Source organism: Oculina patagonica, chromosome 13 (genome assembly GCF_052425735.1).
Source record: "Oculina patagonica isolate OP01 chromosome 13, crgOcupat, whole genome shotgun sequence".
Taxonomy (NCBI): domain Eukaryota; kingdom Metazoa; phylum Cnidaria; class Anthozoa; order Scleractinia; family Oculinidae; genus Oculina; species Oculina patagonica.
In genome coordinates this window covers 13,027,124-13,037,960 of record NC_135770.1, presented here as the reverse complement: position 1 = coordinate 13,037,960, position 10,837 = coordinate 13,027,124, and the positions used below count along the sequence as shown (strand labels likewise).

The 10,837-nt window shown below is 38.0% G+C and overlaps 1 protein-coding gene across 1 annotated transcript; it reads left to right on the top strand.

The window, feature by feature from the left end:
- The first annotated feature begins 247 nt into the window (after positions 1–247).
- Positions 248–1,972, top strand: LOC144635666 (uncharacterized). The gene has a single exon (XM_078494750.1). The coding sequence runs from the start codon at positions 256–258 to the stop codon at positions 1,468–1,470; it is 1,215 nt and encodes a 404-aa protein (XP_078350876.1). The 5' UTR covers positions 248–255; the 3' UTR covers positions 1,471–1,972.
- Positions 1,973–10,837: the final 8,865 nt, after the last annotated feature.

Sequence of the window (10,837 nt, the reverse complement as noted above, 5' to 3'; positions counted from 1 at the left end):
TTTCTCTTAGCCGGCAGGGCCTAGGCACGAGGAAACAAAGGGCTCTGGGGACAGAGAATTTTGTTTCTGGGGACAGAGAATTTTGTTTCCTCGTGCCTAGGCCCTGCCGGCTAAGAGAAACGAAAAGGGCTATGGGGACGAGAATGAATGTCTCCGTGACGCCTCGAAGGTAGTGCCAGATCCCCCAAGTGTAGCAATGGAAAGCGGTTAAAAGTTGAAACCGAAAAGGGACGCCTGGGACTTCTGTTTCAAGCAATGGCGTTTGCCAAAGATTATAAAGAAGAAATAACTCTAGCTTACTATTGCTTCAGCTTGGCTCTTACAATCGCCGTTTTGATATTTGGAACCATTTATTTGTGGTACAGAGATAGAAGAGACCAGCAGAGACGGGAATGGCGCCAATTCGCGGAAAGAATTTACAGCGAGTACAATAGCAAACTGAAGGCTAAAGATATCCCTCGAAAAGTGTCAAAGGTGAGAGACACCTTTCAAAAAATTCGAATGAATTCGACAATTTCTGGCCTTGATGTCTTACGGTATATGCTGACTGATTCTAACTACGAGCGTTCTAAGACCACCCAGCTGGAATGCCTTCGGGAAGACCTACTGTCGATCTTTCAGCTGTTCAATGTTTGCTACTCGTTGCTTCTCTTAGGAAAAATACCAAAAAATATAAAAGAAGAGTTGACAGATGTTGTCACTGAATTAGGGGACATAGCATTGCCTTTCTTCAAAGGAAAGCAGCGCAAGATCATTTTAAAATGCCTTGAACATTTTGCGAATGGTAGACTGAAGCCCAAAACTGAAAGGAAAGTGAGGGATCCGGATCTAGACGCCAGACTGGAAGAAACTGTTCCATACATAACTAGCTGCTTGTGGTTTGGTAGCCACGATGATAGCGCAGTAATGATCAGAATAATGCGACAAGTGTGCAGTGATTACAGCAAATGCAGTGATTTTTCACTAGATGTAAAAGTATTCAGACAAGGAATAAACCAAGTCAATTTAACATTCTTAACTGAACTTCACGAGGACCTGAGAGATCCAAGGTATCTGGCAGAGTTTGCAAGAAAATTACGGGAACATCCTGTACAACTTATCTTTGAACAGCGTATAAAAGATGATGATGATGAAGATGATGTTCTTATGAAAGTTTTACATGAGGTGCGCTTTTATATCCACCTGTATCTGAACAAAAACCAACTTGGGGAACGTCGTGAAAAAATTGAAGATAATGTGAGGAGACTACGTGATGTCAAGGAAGAAGCAACAAGATTAAGGTCAACAGAGGCTATAGTAGAAGGAATTTGTAAACAAACTGAAGGAGATCTTCAAAGACTTCGTGCGAACTCTTACCTTTACAATTTTGATCTGGATTTTTGCGAGCAATTACAACAATTACAGGACCAATTGTGGGCCATACTACGAACTAGAAGAACAAATCCAAATCAAATACAAACTACAGTGTAGTTCCATACAAAGAGAATGGCTTGGATCTTTCCTTGATAAGTCATTATAGATTGTAGCGATTCATGGAAGTCCCAACAGTTGATGCGAAAGTAAGTTTTATTGGTGATTAATTAACCAGTGACTCACTTGAAAACATTTCACATCAAAACAGTTAAGATGAATCAAAGAATTTTTACCTATTTTTACCTCCTTCTTTCCAATAACAAAGCCCAATGTTCCTATGTCTGTGGTCTTATAGAAGCAAAGTATGGCAGAACTTGTCAGAAGAATATCGCTGCTTAAGTTTCCATATAAGATTATGAAATGTGATTTACCAGTTTCAAAGTACACTGCCTTAAGGGTTTGCTGCTATAACATGTCTTCTCATTGAATAGAGCTACTTGGATGTAAAGAGTAATAACACACACTGGTCAAGTGAGCCTTTGACCCCTTACCTCCACCATCCCTGAATTGTATCCAAATTGTTAGTTGTTTAAGATTGGAAGCAACAGTGACACATACAAAGGACACATACAAAGGACACATACAATCCAGTTAACCAAGCAAAGATGAAAATACATGTAGCCAGCACAAATCACTGGAACATCTAGGGGGAGGGTGCAGGGGGTGTGCATCCCCCCCCCCCCTGAGATGACTTGAGGCTTTCTAATACAACTGGTATTCTGTTAAAAAACTATAGTCAGTTACACCATTCCTTAGTGGTGCTCTCCCTCCTAAGAAAAATCCTGAATCTGCCCCTGACTGGTATGAGTCCCAATAGACCATTTTCGTATTCTCGGTATTGGACTGGAACTAGCTTACAATTGAGGCTTATGCGGGGGAATATCATTAAAAACAGCTTCATGTCATTTGCATTTGAAAAGATTACCCGCATCAGCCTCTATTGCAAGCTAGTTCCAGTTCAACTGAATACCGAGAAATAAATTATACGAATAAGGCCTATTGGTTTTGGTTTTACCTTCGATTGATAGAGTTGCAATTCAAACCAATCACTAAGTGTTGTAATGCAAAGCCAAAAGCAAATGTCAATCACTTTTCACACTCAAGTGAAAATTGCTTTATTTTGAATAATGTGTGAGTTTCTATTTATCTGACATGCCAACTCTTTAAACTCTCTGTTCTGGTATGTTTATATGTTTAAATATCAAGACAATTTTTCATTGGTGATCACTTTCTTAATACTCATGATCCTTTGTTAAAATTATTGCAAGGGGGAAATTTCTTGCTGATCACTTGGGACTTAATGGCTTTGTTACATTTGTTCACCTATTATCAACCAATTTCAAAGACCAATCATTTTCTAACTTAGACAGAGTGTATAGTTTAAGGCTTGATATATTTAACATGCAATCCAAATATTTATTTTTTATTTTTTATTTATTTTTTACTCATTCATTTCAATAGAAAAAAAAAGCACAAATATAACGTATAAATATAACAAAGAAAATATACAATATACATATACAAAAAAAAATTACAAGTATAATATAGTTATTACTATATCTTTATTCCAAAGATATATTGTAATTTTCGATCTATGCAATCCAAATATGTAATCATCCAATTTAGGAAATAATTCTTGATTTATTTCACATCCAATTTTTTCTCTTGTTAGTCAACCATGAGCAGGCAAGATGAACAAACCTGTGTTGTTCCCTCATGAAAAACGGTGTTCTTTATATCACATAAATCATTTATTGATCAAGCTTGTTCAAAACAACATGGCTGAATATTACCCTTTTCTTTTGTGCATGATTCTGAGCCTCAGCTGTGTCTTGGGCAGTAAAGACACACAAAAAAAAAGAACTTTGGCAATATCCAGTCATCTAAACCTTCGCCTGGTCAATACCCTATGTATACAGTATTTTCTTAATTTAACACCGGGTACTGAATAAATGCCAGGTCTTCAAAGTGGAGTTGAAAATAGGCCCTCGGATATTAATTTCGGGTATAATAAATTGTAGGTAACTATATTAATGTTACGTAGGTATACATTTTGGTAAAAAAATAATGAATTAAAACCGTTGAGTAATGTAAACCAGGCTTGAATAAACTGCAGAAGTCAATTAAATGCCAGTTCCACCAGACTAAAGTTTGAAATAAATGTCGGAGGCGTTTTATCGAGAAAATACTGTATATGGAAAAAAGATAATCCTGGGTGCTTACCATTTAGCAACGATAACAGAATTTTTGGTTGGAATGCAAATGGTAAGGTTCATTTTCCAGTTGGAACTAGTGAACAACCTTCAGAAATTGTCCTGCGATTTCGGTTGAAACAACCTAACTGTAATTTTCCTTACCATTTGCATAGTTTTACCAGTTCCAGTCTCTCATTAGCAAGGAACCGAAAAAAAAAATGGAAAGCACCATCTCTTTCAAATGGTGTGACGATTTTGGAAAAACCCGTACTGTTATTCATCGGTCATCCCAACCGGTTTCTTCTGACAAATGGTAAGCACCCCTGTTACATTAATTACACTTCAAGGATCAACCTTCAACTGTAATATAGAACCTCAAGCTACAAAATGTTTTATTGATGCCCAGATATTTAAGCCAAATCAAAATTATAGTGTTAACAATACTAACCACGTTTCCACTTTGAGAAAACTGGCCATTAGTTATATACTCTGTATACAACTTGTATAGATATCACAATAAAGTTACTATATCAACGGAAAACTGTCATTTTGCATAAACTCGAACCTAAAATGCGCCCCAAACCTTAGTCAAAAAAATCAAAACTGCAATGAGATAAAAGTCAACCAAAAAATTGCATCATCATAGGTCCTTATGATAGATTTGTTATGTACATTCGTTATTAGGTGTCCTGTGTTTGAGCTTGTTGAAACACAAATGACAGTGTTCCTTCAAGTACTTTGCAGTATAGAAACGTGTTTTCTAAGCATCCTTGGAAACACAGAAAAATTGTTCTTATATTACCATAACCATTAAAAATGAAGCAATGTTATAATAAAGACTTTAAAGCTTAGTACAAACTAAATTTGTAAAACAATTTATATTGCAGTTGCATTTGGTGCGTTTCTGATCTCGAGCTGTCCTTTGCTGGAAGTAGTAAAATTCTAAAAATAAGCAAAATTTAAACTTTAATAACAAGAAATTGCTTAGGAATTAAGAAAATCATTAGCAGGAAATTAAAAAAGCCCTCCTAGCCCCTCCTAGCCCTTGGTTTGATGTGTTTGTGACATGAAACAAATCTAATAATATACTCAAAATAACCATGTTCAGTCGAATCACCCCTTTTTAGTAGGTTTACTTGGTTCGAGAGGGACCGAAATTTCCTTGTATAACGCACACTCAGGCCTGTCTCTGTGACATGAGTAGTAAATAGCCACGCTGAGCTAATGTGCTTTCCACGCCCCTATTATTATGAACATCCGTAAAGTGTGCCTTAGCCTGCCCAACAAGCAAGTGAAACAGTTTAAGTTCTTTGCTTGTTTGCTCATCCTAAAGCAATGTGTTTCAATTTCCGTTGCTAAGACTTTATATTCTGCGATACCTCCTTTTCCTCATTCACAAATCTCGCACCTTTTTTTTAGCGGAGCTCCCGCAGAGCAGAGCCCCATACTCATAAATCCATGCATTTGAGTTTTCATGGTCATCTTGGCTAGCGGCATGGTTCGCGGGCGGGCGCGTCAAACGACGGAATTGTGCAAGATGGCGGCCATAGTTTGATGGTAGAAAGAGTGAAGCAAGAAGGCTTCTCCGGCTAAGAGAAGTGATAAGAGCTATGGGGACGAGAATGAGCCCAGTTGTCGCACCTGAGCCCAGTCTCACTTGTCAACTCTATACCCAATAAAAAGCATAGTTACGTTTGTAAACGACTCGGGTAGCCTAAAGTTACCGTTTTGGAGAGAAGCGCACACGTACTGACAAAAAACCGAAAGATTAGAGTGCAGCTACGCAAGGTATAGAGAGAAGGAGAAAATGAACGTGTCCGTGTCAAAACCGATCACTAGCCCTTGACTCAGATGAGTGAATTTCCAAGTTCTGCTCATGTCTAGAAAACTTAAGTATGTGTTAATGCTTCCTCGCTCTTAATTTCGTTTTTGTTTTCTTTTATTTTGGTCAATAATTTAAGTCTGTAGATTTTGTAGGGTTGTAGTGTAAAATAAGCATTGTAAGGTGTAACGTAATGTAGTGTAAAATAGCAAAAATCCAATGTAGTGTACCGTATTTACTCGAATAAGCGCCGCGGCGCTTATTTAATTTTTGGCGCCTCAGGTGCGGCGCTTATTCGAGGGCGGCGCTTATTTGAGGGCGGCGCTTATTAAAAATTTCGACGCCACCAAGAATTGGTGATTGTTTGATTGTTTGAGAATTTGATTGTCACTATTCGCCTCTTGCTGAAGAAAAAAGTGGTGTGAGCTGTCCTAGCAAAGTTCACGGCCTTCGCAATATTTACAGAACTACATATTGTAAGAATGTTGGACTACTTGGACAGAAAAACTAATGGGCGAGCGGCAAAACAATCACTTTGAACTGAAAAACACCGCTTTTGATGGAAAGAAATATCCAAGTTTTGTTTTAGAGTTGCTTTGTAGTGCTGTTTTTAGTAAAAACGGATTTACTTGAATAAGCGCCGCATCCAGACTGCGGCGCCGGCTAATTAACTTTTTTGTCCGAAATACGGCGCTTATTCGAAGGCGGCGCTTATTCGGGGGCGGCGCTTATTCGAGTAAATACGGTATGTGTTTTTATTAAAGCATTAGAAAATATCCCCTGACCTCCCGTAGGCAATATATTATTAACATTGTCGGGGGCATAACCCCCCCCCCCCCCCAGAAGTTGCCAGTCCTACAACGCGATTCACTAATCGAAAAGAAAAGATCAACAATAAACCCATAATGTTGAACATCAAGTTACAAAAATGTTTATTGATGGATAAGTGTTAAAGCAAAATCAAAATTACAGTCTAAACAATGCAACCACATGTTTCCACTTTTAGCTAATTGGGCTTTAAACAGAAACAAAAAAATTGTCACTGGACTGATGCCCTGGTGACCATAAGCAAACGAAATGGAGCAAGTTTATAATCAATGCTTTTCAATTAAGCTCAAACTCAATTTGCAAAAAGATTTAAATTATAATTGCATTTGGTTAGTATCCCATCTCTAGCTTACGCTAAAAGTAGTAAAATTCGCAAAATTTAGTTATTGCTTAGATATTAACCATTAGCCGAAAATGGGAACATCTTCTGTTTTGTTGTGCTCGTAACATGCAAACAAATCTTATTATCTATACAAAGCTACAATGTTTAGTCGAACCACGCCTTTCGAGCAAGTTTACTTTGTAAACAGTTTATTTGTTTTTAGAGGGACCGAAATGTCCTTGTATTACACACACTCAGGCCTGTCTCTGCGATATGCGTATTAAAGAGCCACGCTGAACTATTGTGCCTACCACGCCCCTATTATTATGAACATCAGGGTAAAGCTGTTTTTGGTAAAGTGTTTCTTAGTCTGCCCAAAAGCAAGTGGAACAGTTTTATTTCTTGCTCGTTTGCCAATCCTAAATCAATGTGCTTTCGTTTCTCCAATGGCAAGGCGAAGAAATCTCACACCTTTTTAAAAAGCTGTATTTCAGGGATAAGGCTCATCGGTTGAGCGTGGCTCCTTAATACGTTTCGACTGCATAAAACTATATACAAGTTATATTTTATAAAGCATTGATACTAGGAAATAATCTGTTAATTTAAAAGGTTATCTAATGGCTTTGTAACGATAACAAAAACAACAATTGTAGGTAAAAATACTTCATTAAGGCTCTAATTATATAACCAGTAATAAAAATTCTTGTGTTATATGCACCATCATATTTTTTTATACAATCTTGAAAACTATCTTGACTCACATTTTTTGCCGCATAAGGGTAAAAACCAAAATTCTGTTCTCCGTACGTACAATTTTAAATGTGGTTATTATATCATATAAAATTATAAAGAAAAAACTATTTTCCCTTAGACCCAACTGAAAAATTAAAAGTCTTAAAAGAAACTGACGTCAATCAGGATTCCTGTTTATACAATTTTCGTAAAAACCTTCTGTAGAATATATTTGCAATGAGCTTGGTAAATACCAGAATTGCTGCAACGTTTGCAAAGTTTCTTATTATTTTCAAATTAATTAATTAATGCATTAACCTCATCTCACCCTATACAACCAAAGTGTAAACATGATTTAAACAATTTTGAATCTTTTTGTATCAAAAATATTTTTACTGAAATTTGCTGTCTTCAAATTTGCCATTTTGAAACCAAAATAGGTTTTCGATTTTACCTCGTGTTTCTAAACTGAGTTCCATTTTGTAAAACTTTGTTTAACAGACATGTTTACCTGGTATTAATAGGGAAAAGAAGGGTTTCCCAGAAATCTACATGCCCTATAAAGTGGACTGTAGTTCTGTTTGGTCACATCATCAGTGACTTTTGTGGACACCTAGAAATCCACTGGTAATGTTTTTAAGCTTCTGCTATTCATAACATTACGTAATGAAGAGTTCATATGAAGGACATCGCAATGTTAGTACCTGTTTGTGTTCTTGTACCTGCGCAAGTCTTTGTGTCTTACTTATCCCATAGAGAACGCAAACTTTTCACGGATGGACCATGCACTGCCAGATCTCTCCCTTGGCAATTCTTCTTCGGTGGTTCTAGTTAGGCTCTTTGGAGGCTGATCGTCTCTCATAAAGAACACGCTTTCATTCGTCCTCACTTTTGGAACTGCTTCTAGTTCCCGTAACATAGGCCTCCGTTCTGTAGTCCCCCGGTACGCTATTGGCTCCGTACGAGTTCGGCCCTCAATGGAATATCTGGGTCTTTCACGCTCTCTTTCGGTTGAAGTCCTTAGACCTCTTACGTGTGGTACCTTAGACAAGCTTAAGCCACGACTTTGAGCGAATGGCGTTTCGCTTTCTGGGGACTTTGTAGAAGCTGGCTGATATGAGGAGCCTCGCTGCAATCCTTTAGAATAATGCCTCATCCAGGGATCTTCGTCGTCATCGACATCAACAGGGACTGAAACTTGCTTTCTCCAAGACGAAGTATGGTGTTCTTTGTGAACAACCGCTTTGTCACCAGCATTTACTTGGAAATAAACAGGATCATATTTTGTAGTTTTTGGTTTTACTTCTGCAACACTACTTTTCACTTTCGCAACCGACGTGATCACTTCTTTAGAAGGCTCTTTGTCGTCAAGAAGAATTTTGTAGGTGACCACATTCGAAGAATGTGAAGTTACTTCAGGAACTGTTTCAGTGGTTTCTTGTTTAACCTCAAAAACGCTGCTCTCCACCTTGGGTAACGATTTGGCTATTTCTATCTTGGGTTCTTCGTCTTTCTTTTTGTCGACAGTCCTTACATATTGTGACCCAAAATTTGCGTTATCATCGTCCAAAATAGGTTCTTCAATCAAATATCCTTGCATCAAATCCCATAGACGAGAGTTAGAGCCTCGCCGTACTATATCCTTAGGGCTTTTCTCGCGAGGAGATTTGTCTTCGTCTCTTGCTTAAATACTTGAATCGCCGCTTTGCTGAGGTATTTCCTCGGAATGATCAAAAGACGCTTGCAAAGCTGAGATGTCTGGTATTCCCTTTTCGAAAGTGTGTCTCGTGATCCATTCTTCATCTGTTAAAGAAACATCTCGTTCGTCAGTTGTGAAAACTCTGTCGTTTTCCGGGTATTCTAGTTGGAAGTCAGTACTAGGTTCACTAAACTGAACCTCTGTAGTGCTAGTAAAATATTGGGTTTCCTCTTCCAGGTCGTCATCTCCGCTTGTTATGACAGGTGTTGACCGTTTAACAGAACGGGATACTACAGTGGGCGAAAACTCTTGAACTTCATGGCTGTCTCCATCCCTTGCAGGGTTATCTGGAATAATCACGTGGTACACAGTTTCAAACGTGTGTGTTTGAATGTCCCATGTAGGAGAAGTGTGGCCGTCTTGGTCAGCTGCTCTATCATCATCTGGCGTTTGCCGAGATATTTCCTCGGAATGATCAAACGACGCTTGATATATTACGACATTAACTATGATGTTATTTCCATTTATTTTACCACAAAACGTAAACGAAATGCTGAAACAAGGGAAACTCAATATATGAAAATTGTAATGGCGTCATTCTTGATGCTCGCTTGCTCGTAGCTTCAGCGTGGCAAGACTACAACATTTTTCTTTCTTATTGCAACTATAGTGATTTGTTAATACAAAAATCGCATTTGTTCTTTGACAAAATAACAAAACTACACCCGTGATAAGGTTCCCGTGATTGGGTGAATTTTGTTTAAGAGGGCGTGGTCAATTGTCACTGAAGGGCTTGATTTTCACAGAAACAGCGTAAAAACTCTCAGAAAATTCTTAAAATCATTTTTACAGTACACTAGCAATGCTTTAAATGAATTTCTGGATGCATTATGCTTAAAATAGCTAAAGGAAAGAAAATTCCTTATTTGGACAATGACGTCATAATTAAATGCATCAAAACATCATCTTAACGCAAGAATTAAGCTTGGCAACATTAAGTTTCGAAATCAGCGTACTCGATTTAGTAAAAATAGCTATGTTGCCAAAAATCAGACAAAAATGCCTGTGGGTGTCACATTTTGGACTCCTGGGTACCTGACTATATTGTTGTCCAATTTGGAAGATAATTCTTGAGACCTTTTAGAAAAGTCAGATCAAGGGGGGGGGGGGGGGGGGCACTCCCTATATGGCCTATACAGGGACGTGCCGCTGGATAGGGTATGGTTTTTGACTCCTCCGGTCCTAAACATGGTATATAATAATTATTACTAGCTCCTCTGTCCTAAACAGGGCCTGAAGCTGTCCTAGACAGGGTACGGCTGCAAGACTATCGTCCATGTATTTGCATTGTTTTCGCTTTTGCTTCAATAAAAAACATTACTTTATTTGGTGGGATTGGTGTTTTCGCATTCTAATCCGTCAAACATCATGTACAGGCAATCACAATAAAGGGTAAACGATTGTTGATGTTGTCCTTTGTCCTAAATAAGGTTTTAAAATAGATCGTGTTGTCCTACACAGGGTAGGCAATTTAAGTTTTTATGTAGTAGATAAAATATGAGCGGGAGATCTGTATGGGCGTTTACAATGGCGAGCCGATAGGCGAGCCATTGTAAACGCCCGTACAGATCGGACGCAAATATTTTATTCTACTTGTGAAATGAAAACAATAAATTGAATGCAAAGTATTATTATGCGAATCAGTAGAGATCTGTATCAAAAGTTAATGAATACTAATTAGCTGAGCAGGAGTTTGTATCAAAAGTTAATTCTATTGATTGATTTGTATGGGGGTTTACAGCTGTGTACATGTGATCTGAATACTG

What these genes read in the sequence shown, in the direction of transcription:
- LOC144635666 (XM_078494750.1), top strand. Translation starts at nt 256, where the DNA reads ATGGCGTTTGCCAAAGATTATAAAGAAGAAATAACTCTAGCTTACTAT.